At 42.3% G+C, this 17,568-nt stretch overlaps 1 protein-coding gene across 3 annotated transcripts in view; it reads right to left on the bottom strand.

The window, feature by feature from the left end:
* Positions 1–17,568, bottom strand: part of HERC2 (HECT and RLD domain containing E3 ubiquitin protein ligase 2) — a 214,175-nt gene that overhangs the window by 182,864 nt on the left and 13,743 nt on the right. For all 3 annotated transcript variants that reach the window (XM_047772566.1, XM_047772568.1, XM_047772567.1), the window contains exon 4: positions 829–966. In XM_047772566.1, the coding sequence (XP_047628522.1) occupies positions 829–966 (138 nt within the window). The remainder of the gene's footprint in view (positions 1–828; positions 967–17,568) is intronic.

Here is a 17,568-nt window from a genome sequence, read left to right as displayed (position 1 = left end):
ATGGATCTGGCGTTGCCACAACTGTGGCTTAGGCTTCAACTACAGTTTGGATCTGATATACTGTCAGGGAACTCCATATGCCTCAAAGCGGCCAAAAAAAATAAATAAATAAATAAACTGGAGGGGAAAAAGAGTTAAACACAGAATTACCTCATGATCCAGCAATACCATTCCTAGGTATATATACATGAATTGAGGCAGAGACTCAAACTCATGTACACTTATGTTCTTAGTGGCCCTATTCTCAATAGCTAAAAAGTAGAAGCAACCTAAATGCCCATCCACAGATGAATAAATGAAGAAAATGTGATATATACATACAATGGAATATTATTCAGCCTTAAAGAGGAAGGAAATTCTGACATATGCTACAGTATGGATGAATCTGGTAGACATTATGCTAAGTAAAGTAATAAGCCAGAAAACAAAAGGACAAATATTGTATGACTGCACTTATAGGTGGTAACTAGACTAGTCAAAATCGTAAAAACAGAAAGTAGAACAGTGGTTTCCAGGGGCTGGGGTAGGAAAGAAAGGAGAATTATTGTTTAGTAAGTACAAAGTTTCAGTCTGGGAAGACGAAGAACCTGTGGAAATGGATGATGGCTGTAACTGCACAACAGTGTGAATGTATTTAATGTCACTGAACTGTACGTTAAAACAGACTGAAATGGTAAAATGTATGTTACATGTAGTCTACAACATAAAATTATTTAAGTTCAATTTTTTTAAAACTTCATGACCAAAAAATAGTCTATATATGGTAGCTAGAAAATGAGTACCAGATCAAGAGTTCCAAAGTACCAGAAGTTCAGAAGATCATAATACCTGGTTGCTTGCCCCATACCCAGCTCTCTAGGATTGATTTGGCCCTATATGCAAGTGTAGGAGTTTCTTCCTCATCTTTCTTCTCTTTGTCATTCAGATCTTCTTTCTTTGTTCCAATCTGAGTATCAACACCATCATCTGGAAAATTTTAAAAAAACTTAATGTACAAATTGCTTTTTAAAATGCCAGTCCACTCTGCGGCATTTCTCTTTGAAAATATCCTTCCCAGAAATGTGGAGGTTAAGTTACAACATAGATCATTAGCTGACAAATCGATGACTGGAGAAAAAAAATTACATGAACCATCAATGTAATTTAATACTGTGATTTATGATGTAATGAATGGCCCAGTGACCCTTTTAATAATAAAAAAAAATAGATCACTCAAATTGTTCTTTGAAGCATGTCTTCCAAAATACTCCATCAATTTCTTACTATATTTCACAACTAAAAAACTTAGTCTTTGATATTTACATTAATTCCTTTTATCCAGTGATTCCCAACTGCTGTGTGTCGACGGGAAGGGAGGAAGTAGAATGGGAGTATGATTCAAAAATCATTTCAAATTTACATGCTGCCCTACTCCACCACCAACCGAGAACCAGCACTGCACAGGCCCACTACCACTGATGAAACGTAATTCGGGAGCACAGTGACACACAAAAAAAGTGAGAACCATGACTTTAGGCCACTGACAAGTTTTAGTCAAGAACAAATGTCATGAAACTCCTTACAAAGCAAGTTAGAGAACTAATCTTAACCTTGAGGTATAAATGTGTCCTATTCTAGAAGGCCCTTACTAAATGAACTACTTTCTAAATGACATAATTAGAAACATACAATTGACCCTTGAACAACACATGCAGTTGAAAACATGTATAACTTATATTGGCCCTCCACGTCCACAGTTCTTCCATATCCAGCAACCAAACAACCGAGGATCATGCAGTACCACAGTATTTACTACTGAAAAAAAATCCACTTATATGTGGACCTGCGCAGTTCAAACCCATTGTTAGGGTCAACTGCACATTTAAATCTGTGAAAGAGAGTATATCATATCGCAAATAGTAAGGACTATCTAAAACCATAGTTCCCATGGTGGGGCAGCAGCTTAAGGAGCCAGCATTGTCTCTGAGGTGGCAGAGGTTCGATTCCCAGCCCAGGGCAGTGGGTTAAGAAGATCCAGAGTTGCCACAACTGTGGCTTAGGCTGCAGATGAGGCTCGATTCAACCCCTTGCCTGGAACTGCCATTATGCCATAAGCATGCTCAAAAAAGAAAAAAATTATAAATAAACACAAATAAAAATACCCAGGAGTTCCCACTGTGGCTCAGCAGTAACAAACACAACTAGTATCCAAGAGGACGTGGGTTCAATCCCTGGCCTTGCTCAGTGGATTAAGGATCCAGCTGTGGTGCAGATCGCAGACATGGCGTGGATCCCATGTTGCTGTGATTATGGTGCAGACTGGCAGCTACAGATCCAATTCGGCCCCTAACCTGGGAACTTCCATATGCTGTGGATGTGGCCCTAAAAAGACAAAATAATAATAATACCAAAAACAAAAAAGAACAAAAGAAACTTCTGCATTTTATGAGAAAATTATCAGATATCCAATAAGAGTCCCAAACAGCTATGAAGAGATAGTCAAATTCACATTTGGAAAAATATAAATTAATACAATGAAAGCTAAAATATAAGCTCCAAGGCATGATTTTTTTTTCCCTTCCATCTGGTTTTGCTCCCTGATGTATCCCAAGCACTCAGAACAACACGTGCCAGAAAGTAAGCCCTTGCAATGAAATGATGCCAAGTGTCAGTAGAAACGTGGGGCTGGAGGCATGAATCTTCAGACACAGCTAGTGGGAGGACAGGCTGCAACCTGCCTGGAGAGCAATCTGGTGCAGCTGAGTTACTCTGAAGGCCCTCCAGGCCACACCAGGGGCTATGCCCTCACACAGGCACGTGATCGAGTGGACATGGAAAACAGAGACCTGCAGCAGTCTAATACACCCCAGACACAACTTAAAATTCAGTGCAGGAGCTCCTGGTGATCCAGTGTTGTCACTGCTGTGGCAGGGGTTCAGTTTCTGGTCTGAGAATTTCCACATGCTGCAGGTATGGTCAAAAATAATAATAATAATACAGCGCAGACTGGCAAAAAGAAACAAGCTCAGGCTAAGGAACACTTTATTTTCACAAATTTACAATGGAGCATATTGTACACTAGTATGTTTTATAATGGCATAAAAATGAACACATTAAAAGGAAAAACATTTAAAGATATGGATTTGCAAATGGTTTGCCAGGAACTACAGAGTACAGTTAACTCAACCCTCTGCACCTAAGGCCCAAGAAAAGGCCCTGTCAACCTCTTGCCACGGCTACAGTTAAGAGTATCTCTCTTGGCGTTCTTGTCTTGGCTCAGTGGTAATGAACCCCACTAGTATCTCTAAGAATGTGGGTTCAATCCCTGGCCTTGCTCAGTGGGTTAAGGATCTGTCGTTGTCGTGAGCTGTGGTGTAGCTCGTAGATGTGGCTCGGACCCTGAGTTGCTGTGGCTGATTCAACCCCTAGCCTGAGAACTTCCATATGCCACAAGTATGGCCCTAAAATGACAAAAAAAAAAAAAACAAAACAAAACACAACAAAAACACAGAAAGAGTATCTCTCTTATTTACAGAAATATCCAACAAGCTCCTAGGCATTACAGATTTTTTTTTAATGTGTACATTTTTATGCATTACACATGTAAAACCATGTACACACACACACATTTTTAATACCAAGCCTGAGTTCTAGCACCTGTATTTCTGCTTTAGTTGGCCTAGGGTATGGCCTGGGCACCAGCATTTTTAAGTTTCCAGGTATTTCTAACATTCACCAAAGATTACAGTCCACTGGCACAGAAGGTAAAACCTTTAAGACAATATAAATGCAACTGACCAAACAACAATGGCCATTTTAGATACCATAGCCACCCTTGCTGTAACAAATTAAGGCCATGTAGAAGTAAATGAAAATGCTGTAAAATTTGGTTGTGATGACTGTTGTATACCTATAAATATAATAAAATTCATTAATTAAAAAAATACATTAAAAAGTGTAATTTAAAATTGGTATTTATGATGTCATCTGGGGGTTGAGACGGTTCTGCTCCTTCCCTTTCAGTTTTGAAAGGCTTTTATTTCTTTTTCTTGCCTAACAGCTCTGGCTAGAACTTCTAGTACTGTGTTAAATAAAAGTAGTGAGACAGGGCCAAAAAAAAAAGAAGTAAATGAAGCAGGAGTTCCTATTGTGGCTCAGTATACTTGAGGACATAGGTTAGTTCCCTGGCCTCGCTCAGTGGGTTTAAGGATTTGGCATTGTTGCAAGCTGCAGTGTAGGTCACAGATTCGGCTTAGATCTGGTGCTGCTGTGGCTGTGGTTGTAGGCCAGCAGCTGCAGCTCCAATTTGGCCCTCAGCCTGGGAACTTCCACATGCGGCAGAGTCAGGCCTAAAAAGCAAAAGCAAAAAAAAAAAAAGTAGTAAAAGAAGCTTTTTAAAAAGATAAGACAAGTGAGAGAAAGGCCAAATAACTTTGGCTCTTGTGTTTTTCATAAATTACTTATCTTTTCACTAAAACTTGAATAATGAAATAACCATTACTGAGTTTTATGATTAAGAAGAGAGATTTGCTCATTTTCATTTTTTTCACAAGGGTGAGAAAAGTGTCCAGGACTGGAAAACTGATTCTTGGAATCCAACCTTTTTAAAAGCAATAAAGCATAATGTCAGCTATCTCCTCTCAGTTTCAGTTCCATCCTCAGTAGAGCTCAGAAGCTCACCTCCAGCCAGCTTTGTGACAGGGGAATACCAGCATCTGTGTGGGGGACTTGGTTCCAGCTCCATGACACCCCATTTGATCCTCATCAGGGCAAAGACAAAACAGCCTGACTGGCTGTGGATCCCAACCCCAGGGAAACAGACTGACATTTCTTGGAGGAAGAGGTGGGCCACCAGGACCCCAAATCCCCCGCTCCCGTGAACACCCAGAAGATCCTCACTATGAGTGACAGATTAGAAAGCCCAGACTTTAATCAGCTAGAAATTCTAAACTACAAAGGAGATTTGGAGGCGGGGGTGGGAGGGAGAGAGAAAGAAAGAGGGTGCACTGGGGAGGGGGGCGGGGAGGGAGGCGGCAGCCCAGGATGGTTTCCAGGCATCCATGCTGGGCTGGAGGCCTGGCACCCTCCCACTCTGTTGCCCAAGCCTCTGTCACAACAAAGGTCCTGATTCCCAAGGTTGTGGGGGAAACACCCAAGAGAGCCATGCGCACAACAAAGGGGTTAATTCAAGCCCAATGTAAGCCCAGGATCCTTAAACCCTATAATGTAATCTTTGCCATGGGGAGGCCCCAAACCCTGACAATACTGAAGCTCTTTGGAGAAAAAAAAAATTAAATTTGAAACAAAGGTCCACAATTTAACCCAAATAGAACTCCAAAGTTTACTGAAAGAACTTATACAGCAAGAAGATAAAGGGCTTTAGTGCCTCTATGACACAGATTTTGAATTCACTTAAATGTCTGCTAAAATGTAATAAACAAACCTTCATGGATTGAAATCAATACTGGGGCTCAAATTACATTTACACCTGGAGAGCCTACTAAATTTAAAAAAGGCATCCCCTATAATATTAAGTCAATCACTATATACAATCTAAAGGACGAATAGGTATGCCTCACTTTAACATGAGAATTATTGCCCTACCATGGTCATAGTACCCACTGCCCTAAAATATCCCATAGTGGGCATGGACACTCGTGCATGAGTAATAAGTTAAAACTAAACTGCTTAGCAATTACAAATTGGCTTGACAAATATGGGACCTTTCCTGGGTTGAACTGTTTCCCCACCCCAAAAGATGTTCAAGTTCTAGCCTCTGGTACCTGTAAATGTGCCCTTATTTATCAGTAGGGTCTCTGCTGATAATCAAATCAAGATGAGGTCATTAGGGTGGGCCCTAACACCATACAAGTGGAGTCCTAGACAGACATGCACAGAGGAAACACAATATGAAGACACAGGGAGAATATGACCATCTATAAGCCAAGGAGAAGGGCCTGGAAACAGAACCTTCTCTTGTAGCCCTCAGGTGACCACCCTGCTGTCACCTTGATTTTGGACCTGTAAGCCTCCAGAGTTGTGAGACAATACATGTACATTTCTGTGGTTTAAGCCACCCAGTCAGTGGAACTTTGGCACAGCAGCCTTAGGAAACTAACATAGTCCCCCTTTTGCACCTTCAGAGATTCCTTCACCGTTCTTGGAATCTACACATGATGACACTTGATGACACTGAACCACATATGACGACTACTTGCTGCCCTGAGGCTTTAGATGCATAAAACTGCCCTTCTCAGCCCTGCACTATACTTCATTACTGTGGAAACTGCTGGCCACATGCTGAGCTTTCCTGAGAACAGAGGTTCCCAGAGACCCTGAGGTTGTGGTCCTCGACATCCAGCTCCCACTGTGCTTCGGGTCGTGGAAGCAGCACTCTACAAACCTGGGCCCCTGGTAGAAAGCACCTGCAGGAAGGGGTAGTCTCCCCGTCCTAAGTTCCATGACAGACGCCACGGTGCTGGAAGTTACCCCTCTTGCAGAAACCACAGCTACTGGGGAAGCCCCGTAGGTCAGCTGGCCAAACTCTAGGCAGCCATCTCAGCACTGGAAGTTCTGGCCAATAAATGGCCCTATGCGCACCTTTTTACAAACCCCTGTGCCACAGACTTAGAGGTGCTCTTTCTGGGCTCAAAGACCCTAGGAAGCTCTTGCCTCACAAATACCCAAAATATAAATCAAGGTGATATGTCTTTACATAGTACTAAGGCCACAAACACAAGGCCTTACTTGCTTTATCCTTATAAGGATAAGGACACTCCTTACCCCTTTGGAGTTCCAGACGTTACTGATATTGACAAAGGCACTCATTCTGCTTCTCAGAATACACATGCTGGGCTCTGAAGACATTCAGTGACACTTCTATCTCCCCTTATAGGGGATATAGAAAGTTTATTTGCAAGACATAACAGACTCCTCAAAGAACATCTATTTAAGTTACAGTGTAGCAAATGGAATTCTGTCACTATTGCCACAAGCAGTGAGCAACCAACATGAATGCATCCTGGGGACACACACGCCCCCATGCCAATGCCACACAGGTCACTCAGTCTCACCTGTATTGACCAAAAGGAAGGAGACTGGTAAAGTTCATGTTTTTGACAATCAACACACCACATGTTTCCTCTTCCTTCTGGTCAATGCCAACTCACTTCCTGGGGGTAATTCTCCTACTCCCTAAAAGTCACAGTTGTCACCAAAGTTTAAACTGATGCCATGGCATCAAAAGGCCAACTGTAGTATAAGGCCTGAAAGTAAGGTTTTACATTTTTAAAGTGTTAAAACAAAACAACTATCACCTAGAATTCTATATCTAGCAAAAATATCCATCATTCTCAAATGATTATAAGAAAAACTAAGAAAATTTGTAGCCAGCAAATCTATTCTAATAGAATTACTAAAGGCAGATCTTAAGAACAAGGGAAACAATACCAGAAGGAAATGTGAAACAACCAGAATGAAGAATGAATGACAGCAATGGCATATATCTGAGTAAGTGTAATAAGTTTTACTTCTCCTCTTGGCTCCTTTAAGTTTGCTTGATGATTGAAAGCAAAAATGTCCACACTGTCTTTTCAAAGCATATTGATATAATATATAATAAAACTCAAAGAGGAAGAGGTAAGGTTTTTACATCCCAATTACCATGGAAAAATACTGATTCCAAATAAACTGAAAAGTTTAAATATGTATTTTGCAATCCCTACAGTAACCACTAAAAAATCTATAGAGGAGTTCCCATTGTGACTTAGTGTAAGAAACCCAAATCCATGAGGACACAAGTTCAATCCCTGGCCTCGCTCAGTGGGTTAAGAATCTAGTGTGGCCATGAGCTGTGATGTAGGTAGCAGACACGGCTGGGATCCTGCATTGCTGTGGCTGTGGTGTAGGCTGGCAGCTGCAGCTCCAATTTGACCCCTGGCCTGGGAACCTCCATATGCCTCAGGTGTGGTCCACAAAGACCCCCCCCAAAAAAACTATAAAGAGATATACTAAAAAAATCACAATAAATTTAAATGGAATACTAAAAAAAGTTCAAATACCCAAAAAAAGATAGGTAAGGGAAACAGAAAAAACAAAGAATAAGCAAAAAACAAATAATAAAATGATTGCCTTGGAGTTCCCATCTTGGCACAGCGGCAATGAATCCGACTAGGAACCATGAGGTTGTGCTTCGATCCCTGGCCTTGCTCAGTGGGTTAAGGATCCAGCGTTGCCATGAGCTGTGGTGTAGGATGCAGATGAGGCTCAGACCCCGCGTTGCTGTGGCTCTGGCGTAGGCTGGCGGCCACAGCTCTGATTAGACCCCTAGCCTGGGAACCTCCACATGCCATGGGAAGCAGCCCTAGAAAAGGCAAAAAGACCAAAAAATAAATAAATAAATAAATCATTCAGTATACTAAATATAAATGATCTAAACACAAAAGACAGAATGGATTTTTTTAAAAAAATGACTCACCTACATGTGATCTCTAGGAAACGCACTTAATACATAACAATATAGAGAAATTAAAAGTAAATGGATGGGGAGTTCTCGTCGTGGCGCAGTGGTTAACGAATCCGACTAGGAACCATGAGGTTGCGGGTTCGGTCCCTGGCCTTGCTCAGTGGGTTAAGGATCCGGCGTTGCCGTGAGCTGTGGTGTAGGTCGCAGACGCGGCTCGGATCCCGCGTTGCTGTGGCTCTGGTGTAGGATGGCAGCTACAGCTCCGATTAGACCCCTAGCCTGGGAACATCCATGCGCCGTGGGAGCAGCCCAGATAATGGCAAAAAGACCAAATAAATAAATAAATAAATAAAAGCAAATGGATGGAAAAAATATATATGAAGAAACACTAATCAAAAGAAAGCTGAAATAAATGGCTATTTTACTATCACAAAAACAGACTCCAGAGCAAAAACAAAAAAAAATCGCCAGGGATAAAGAGGAATATGACGTAACAATAAAGACATAAATTCACCAAAGTAAACATAACAACTGTACATGTATATGGCCAGTGTTTAAATGAGCATTTTGCATTCTATTTTTTTTTGTAAAATTTATAGCAAGGTGTATAAAGCCTTAAAACACACAAAATGAGAACTGAAAGGAGAAACGGACAAACCCGCATTATATTAGATATCTCAGTAACAAAACAAGCCAGGAGAAAACTAGCTATGACAAAGAACTAAACATCACTACCATCAACCAAATGGATACGATCAACATTTTCTACAAAAAGCCAACCAACAACAGCAGAACATACATTCTTTTTATCTTTTTTTGTTGTTGTTTGTTTGTTTGTTTGTTTCTAGGACCACACCCTTGGCATATGGAGGTTCCCAGGCTAGGGGTCCAATCAGAGCTGTAGCTGCCGGCCTACACCACAGACACAGCAACGTGGGATCCGAGCCGCATCTGCAACCTACACCACAGCTCACGGTAACGCCGGATCCTTAACCCACTGAGCAAGGCCAGGGATGGAACCCGAAACCTCATAGTTCCTAGTCGGATTCATTAACCACTGAGCCACGACAGGAATTCCCATTCTTTTTTAAAGTATGCATTGAATATTCACCAAGACAGATCAAATGCCAAAAAGGTTGGGGGGGGGGGGAAGGAAGCAGCCAGTGGAAAGTGAAAATAAGTTAACTTATACTATACAAAGTATCTGACCAAGCAACAGGCATTATCCTTTCTAATCCTTACACACAACCTTTTAAGGAGACAGGCTTTTGTCTCCAGTTCACAGATGCAGAAACTGCACCTTACAAGTAGCCTGGCTATAGAGCCCAGACTAGAATGTAGTGCTGGCTCTAATAGCTAGGCCCTCCTCACCCACAGGGTCAACCTACAAGACCAGAGGCAAAGTCCAGCCCAAGGCTGGTTTGCATATGGCCCAAAAGCTAAGAAAAGAATTTACATCTTTAAATGACTGAAAAATAATAAAAAGAATATTTTGCGATACAAACATTATATGAACTTCACATTTTAGTGTCCATTAAAAAGTTTCACTGATAACTGGAGTTCCCATCGTGGCTCAGCAGTAATGAACCCGACATGTATCCATGAGAATACGGGTTCCATCCCTGGCCTCGCTCAGTCGGTTAATGATCTGGCATTGCTGTGAACTGTGGTGAAGGTAACAGATTGGCTCAGATCTGGTGTTGCTGTGGGTGTGGTGTAGGCTGGCAGCTACAGCTCCAATTTGACCCCTAACCTGGGAACTTCCACATGCCGTGGATGGGGCCCTAAAAAAACAACAAAACAAAAAAATACAAAACTTTAAAAAAAAGTTTTACTGGAGGGAGTTTCCTATGGTGCAATGGGTTAAGCATCCAGCACTACTGATTGCTATGGCAGTCCTGGTTTCTGCCATGGCACAAGTTTGATCTCTGCCCAAGGAATTTCCACATGCTGTGGATGAGGCCAAAAAACAAAAAAAGAAACAAAAAAAGCTCACTGGCACACAGCCAAATCCCTGCACTTAGTTTCATCTGTGGCTGCTTTGGTGTAACTGCAGAGTTCCATAATTATCAGAGTTACAGTCCCCAAAGCGTAAAATATTCACTACCCGGTCCTTTAGAGAAAGTTTTCAAACCCCGATGTACATCTTGCTATAAATTTTACAAATACAAATAGAATGCAAAATGCTCATTTAAACACTGGCCATATAATCTCTCATCCAGGGTGAAATCCTCTGACAGGTCACCAGGAAGCACACAAGAAGCACCACTAAGCACACCTCAAGTTTTATTCTCAGGAGCATAAATGAGAACACTGACAACAGCAAAGGCAGGAGGAAGTCACTGGAGGATATGAAAACAACCAAGAAGAGTTAATTACCACAACCAGCTCCAAGACAACATGCAGAACAGCTCCAGTACTTGTCAGCTCTCCTTTTCATCAATGCAGGGCTCAAAGTTTACAGAGAAAACAAACGGAACATAAACCACCCAAACACACCAAAGATTATGGAAAGCTGAGGACAGGGAGAAGCAGAAGAACTGACCTTCGTAAGGTCCCAGGGCAATACCTTTAGGGGGACGAGCAGATTCCAAGTATCTGCCACCTGGTCCCAGGGATGGAAACAGGACTGGATGACCTCAGGACTTTAACACATTCTTGTCCAGTTACAGTGAGATTTGTACAAACCATCCAATGTGATTTCCACTCAAAGCACTCTCTCAAAGACTACAGAAAGAGAACTGCCAAAGCAGAAAGGCTCCTAGAGGCAGCAGCAGCTTAGAGGGAGGAGGGCGCCCGCTCCCACAGCAGCTCTAGGAGGCGGGGTGGGGCCACAGCTCCTGTTAACAGCCAAGGGCCACTATCAGGGAGACATGCATTCTACTGTTCAACAAAGTTCAACTGTGGGTTTATTTGTCTGTTTTTTATGGCTGCACCCGTGGCATATGGAAGTTCCCAGGCTAGGGGTCAAATTGGAACTGCAGCTGCCAGCCTACACCACAGCAATGCCAGATGTGAACCACATCTGTGCCAAATCTGTAAACCTACATTGCAGCTGGCACACCCACTTGGCGGGGCCAGAGACTGAACCCGCATCCTCATGGATACTAGTTGGGTTCGTTACCGCTGAGCCACAACAGGAATTCCCAATAGTGGGATTTTAAAAGATGGAGAATCATAATTAAGAACGACTACTCCACAGACATGAATAGAGTTAAAGAGCTCACAGTATCCACCTGAGTGACACACAAAAGGGCACTCATCTTCAGTGTCCCATCCTCCAGTAGGGAACAGGTAAGGCCCTAATCATCCTGAAGCCACAAGTCAAGAGACAACTCACTAACCCATGATACAGATCTTGACAAGATCCCTCCTGTATGCAGTACTTTGCCAGTTGCTGGGAGTACCAGGGTGAAAATAACAGAGCCTGTCCTCAAGGGTCAGGGTGGACACAGAGTTGCTACAGGCAGAAAGAGGGGTGTGAGTGGGCGGCCCTGGCTCCTCAACTCAGGGACACTCTGGCAGCTTCTTAACAACACTGTTTTCTTCATACCTATGTTCCTCCCACTGTCAATGTTTGGTTTTTTTTTTATTGGTTGTCCCAGTTGTAATGTAAGCTCCAGGAAAGAAGGAGCCATGCCTGGCTACCACATTCCAGTGCTTACAACTACCCTCACCGCCAGCCAGATGAGTCCGTGAATGGATGTGCAAATGAATGACTGACATACACATGCTACACAACTCACTCAGTCTCCCTGGGGGAGAATGCATTTCAGAGAAGTTCTTGAGACTACATTGTGAAGAAGGATCTGGAAGGGCTGACAGGGGTGCAAGGAAGAGGCTCCAATTCCACAGGACTGCCCACAATGACCCATGGCCCAAGCAGCCCATTCACAGTCCACAAGGTGGTTGCCGTGTGGGCTGTGCTTCCACCCACTCACTAGGGTCTCCTCGAGACTGTGGAGTTGGACCAGGTTGAGTCAATTCACTGATTTCACAGAAGGATAAAATAAAGTCAAATCAGAGACTGAAGGTTAGACTTCAAATGTTGTGCTGTTAAACTTTATTTGTACCTCTCTCCTAAATTCTGGTGTACCTCACATCCTCTATAGAAGGTTTTCATTCCTATTTAAAGTGTTTACGTTTTATACATGTACTTTTATGCCCATATATTACCTCTGGAAAGATACTAAAACTAGTAATAATACCCTGAGAAGGGAAAAAAACAGGTATTTGGAGAATAGGATTGGGAAGGAACTGACTCTTTACTGAAAACTCTGCTAGCTTTTGAATGTGGTAACCTAGGCATGCAATATCTTTTAATAAGAGAAAAAATGTTTTTAAAAAGGTCTAACACTGAATTTAAAAATAAAAATGTGATATAAGAGATTTGAATTCATTCCTACTGCAATGCCTCTAATCAAAAACAGGAGTTCCAGGAGTTCCTGCTGTGACGCAATAGGATCAGCAGCAACTCTGCAAGCACAAGGGTACAGACTGGATCCCCAGCCTGGAACAGTGGATTAAATGATCTGACTTGGGATCTGACCCCTGGCCTGGGAACTCCATATGCCTTGGGGTGGCCCAAAAAAAAAAGGGGGAGTTCCAGTCTTGGTCAGAGATGTCCTTTCACAAGCTGATTTAACATAGGAACAGGACATCATCCTAGGTACCAGCACCTCCTATGTGCCAGGCACTGAACTCAGCACAGGGGACTCATGGGGACAGGACATTGATACACAAACCCTGAAACAGCACAGACTGGGAGCCAGGCACAGTTCTACATGTGTCATAAATCATCATCAAATCATTAATCAATCCAATAACCCTATGAAGTAGGTGTTCCATCAATCCAAAGATGCATCTTTTGCAAATTTCAGCATGTCAAAATGAGATGCCAATTCATGGGCAATGCATTTTCTCCTGGTGATTATATAATAGCACATCTTACTACTGAGGCATCTAAGCTTTGCTGAAATGCATTTCTTACCACCCAGAAAGCGCTCAGAGCATATATCTTGCCCACAGCCTTGGGCTGGTAAGAAGAATTACCCCTCTGCTAACCACAGGGTCTATATGCCTCACCATCTCACAACCAACTGTAAGACCAAATACCAAAATGCTGACCAGATTTCTTTGGGGGTTACTAAGACAGTGGTGGAACTTTGGATAATTAAAACTAATTCAGACACATTCAAGAGAAATTCCTATACAGCCCGCAGACACTTGATATTAAGTATCCTTCACTGCATATGTATAGTTCCTTAGCTCTGCAAAGAATTATTAAATTAACTATGAAGTCTACTATATCTAGTGGTACTCCTATTTTGATTGGTTTTAAAAGAATAATAAAAATCTATATAATCTAAAGAAAAAAGGAAATGAATCCCCAGAAAAGAAAAGGCCTTCTGATACTTTAAAGAGTGCACAGCCTTTTGAAAGGGGAAAAAACTTCTCTCAGAAATGGAACTGTTGTGGATAGTTGGTGGGAATGTAAATTGCTGTATAGCCACTGTGGAAAACAGCACAGAGGCTCCTCAAAAAAATTAAAAATAGGAGTTCCCATTGAGGATCAGTGGTTAACGAATCCAATTAGGAATCATGAGGTTGTGGGTTTGATCCCTGGCCTCGCTCAGTGGGTTAGAGATCCAGCGTTGCCATGAGCTACGGTGTTGGTTGCAGATGCAGCTCAGATCCCACATTGCTGTGGCTATGGTATACGCTGGCAGCTACAGCTTCTATTGGACCCCTAGGCTGGGAACCTCCATATGCCACAGGTACGGCCCTAGAAATGACAGAGAGACCCAAAAAAAAAAAAAAAAAATTAAAAACAGAAATACCAGCAACCCAACTCCTGGAAAAATACCTGAAGAAAATGAAATCGCTATCTCAAAAAGATATCTGCATCCCCATATTCACTGCAGCACTATTTACAATAGCCAGACACAGAAACCTAAATGGATAAAGATGTGTCTGAAGTAACGGCAGTCAGCGGGACTAAGCCCTTAATTTGTGTGGCCTGAATGAACTCCAGTATTTAAGTATCAGAACTGGATCAAATTATCAGACATCCAGCTGGTGCTGGAGAATTACAAAATTGGTGTAGAACCACTATCTGAATTAAAAGCTACTTAATCTGGATAAAAGTCATAATTAACATGGATGATTGAGACTAAACTAGAAAGAATGGTGGCAGAAAAATGTAAATATATACATGCAAAACGATAAATGCCTCTATCAAGGAAGATGGTAATTTTTGTCTTAAAAATGTCTAGCTATACCTGGACATGAAAGAAGATGGTAAGAGACGAGTGAGCAAATAAAATAAATTCCAGAGGATTTGACAGAGAGTGAACTTTATCTGCCTTAGTTATTCATAAAACCTGCAAAAATGTGTCAGTATTGACAAAGTTGATCAATAAACAGAAGTGTGATCCATTTACTACCAAACTGGGCTTCCTCTCTCTGACCGTGGCACAGCCATCCTCTCCTGAGCCCAGGTCAGCCTCCTCTGAAAGCTATTTGATGCAAACATCTTCCCAGGACCAGAATCTAAATTCTGAACTATAAAACTGTCAAGGTATTTTTATATCCAAATGTCTCTAGCACTTTCTAGATGACCAGAATAACAAAGACTGGCTCCCACATCATGGAGTTCATGCTCACATGAAGGAGTAAGGCTGGAAATAAAGACAGGTAGAGCTGAGATGCTCCTAATGTCTTCAAGAGCTCACCACTATCATTAGAGCTTCCCTATGCTTCCGGGCCACAACATGGGAAAAGCTAACAAATCAAAAAGAGAAAATTAGCATTCCCTTGATCAATTTCATTCAAGTAGAATGTTATTTAAACAAACACACTGCGTTCCCAGGATGGCAGAAGGCCTTTAGAGACGTTTCCATGCCTTATTGCCTCTGCTATGTTCTAACCCCTAAGGTGGACAAGGCCCATACTCTCACACAACAGCCATGAAGCCCACCTTGCAAAGGATTTTTTACTTCTGTTCATTCTGATAACACTGCTAAGTGTAATCAATCAATGGGAGCCTAGAGTCTCACATCTGTTTCCTTCCAATGCTAAAGGCCAGAAATTGGATCTTCAACAAACAAAAACAATAGCACCAAGCCTGTAGGGAACAGACTCCAGCAGAGGCTGACATCACAGCTTCCAAGCAGACACCAGGGAGGCTCCCAGGAGTGGGTTAAGCTTTCTATAAGGGACTCGAGATTCAAAGCAGTACGAATTAATTATGAAGGACAGAATAAATTTATGAGGGAAACCTAGTGGTCATTTGCTTTTTTTTTTTTTTTAATGCTCTGTCTTCTAAGGAGCACGTAAGGAAGCTCTTCCTCTTTCTGTCTCTGCAACTCCCAATGGAATAGCCTGTGGCTATACAGACAACAGTCTGAAAAGCAAGTATCCTCAGCAGGACTTGGAAACATGTTAGAAATGCAAATTCCGAGGCCCCACCCCAACTCTAAGGAATTAGAAACTCTAAGGGTGGGGAGAGCCATGGGTAATCTGACCAAGCCCCCCAGGTGACCCTGATGATCAAGAGTCTGAAGACCCTTAGGCTATGGAATCAGGATTCAATTCTTTAGGTGCCCATTACTAGGAGGACAGAGACCTAACTATCCTTCCTTACCCTCACACCCCTTTATGCATTGGCTATTAAACTTTAGTATATAGGACATTCCCGTTATGGCTCAGCAGTAATGCGCCTGACTAGTATCCATGAGGATGTGAGTTCGATCCCTGGCTTCACTCAGTGGGTTAAGGATCCAGTGTTGCCGTGAGCTGTGGTGTAGGTTGCAGACAGGGCTCAGATCTGGTTGGCTGTGGTTGTGGTTTAAGCCAGCAGCAATAGCTCCAATTCGACCCCTAGGCTGGGAACTTCCATATGCCACAAGTGTGGCCCTAAAAAGCAAAAAAAAAAAAAGAAAGAAAGAAAAGAAAATTAAGCTTTAGTACATAAACATGTCCCCTGGGAGTATGTCCCCTGCATCAGGCACACCCCCTGGATTTAGATGCAGCTGGGTACTCAAGCAGTCCATCTCCCTGAGGGCTGGTCTACCCAACTTGTGCTGCTACCAGTCACCTGCACACCGTTGCTCTTCTCAGTCCTCTACCTGGAGCCCTGTGCTCGGAGCTCATGTTTCTCTGGCTGCGGCGCAAACCCCTTAGGCCAGCAGCTGTAGCTCCAATGTGACCCCTAGCCTGGGAACATCCATATGCTGAGGGTGTGGCCCTAAAAAGCAAAAAAAGAAATTTTTAATAAATGTCAAAAAAAACAAACCCAAAAACTATTCAATTGGGACCTACAGAAAGAAGAAAAATTACTCTTTGCTTTCTAACCACGTGTTTTTTAAAAAAAACAGAGAACAAAAAAATATTCATCAAATGTAATGAATAAAAAACACGCTCTGGGAGTTCCCACTGTGCCGCAGTAGAAACGAGTCTGACTGGTAACCATGAAGATGCGGGTTCAATTCCTGGCCTTGGCCAGTGGGTTAAGGATCTGGTGTTGCTCTGAGCTGTGGTGTAGGTCACAGACGCAGCTTGGATCTAGTGTTACTGGGGCTGTGGCGTAGGCCAGCAGCTGCAGCTCCGATTGGACCCCTAGCCTGGGAACTTCCACAAGCTGGAGATGTGGCCCTAAAAAGCAAACAAACAAACAAACAAACAAAAAAAACACACTTTGAATTTTTTCATGTAATCAGTTTTTCTCAAGAGTATCTTCTAGAACTCATGTTTCACTGAAAAACATTTTGGGAAATAATAATGCATTAACAAATTCTGGAGAGCTTGGGCAAAGAGGTATAAAATCTTTAAAAATACACAGAATGAACTACTAAAACATTACAGAGTGAAAGAAGTACATACGAGCGCACATGACTACATGAGTTTATTTACATGAAGGTCTAGAACAGGCAGAACTAATCCATGGTAGAGAAAAATCAGACCTGTGGTTCCCTGCAAGCAGAGGGGGCAGGGATGGGCAGAGAAGGGATACCAGAGAACTTTCTAAGTGAGAGTAACATTGAGAGGTTTAGGTTACACAGATTAACATCCATCAAAACTTAAAACATGTATTTCATTATGCCTAAATTTGACCTCACAGACCA

The sequence above is a fragment of the Phacochoerus africanus genome, chromosome 3 (genome assembly GCF_016906955.1).
Source record: "Phacochoerus africanus isolate WHEZ1 chromosome 3, ROS_Pafr_v1, whole genome shotgun sequence".
Taxonomy (NCBI): domain Eukaryota; kingdom Metazoa; phylum Chordata; class Mammalia; order Artiodactyla; family Suidae; genus Phacochoerus; species Phacochoerus africanus.
The sequence above is the reverse complement of the archived record's forward strand: the minus strand, read 5'-3'. Positions and strand labels throughout refer to the sequence as shown.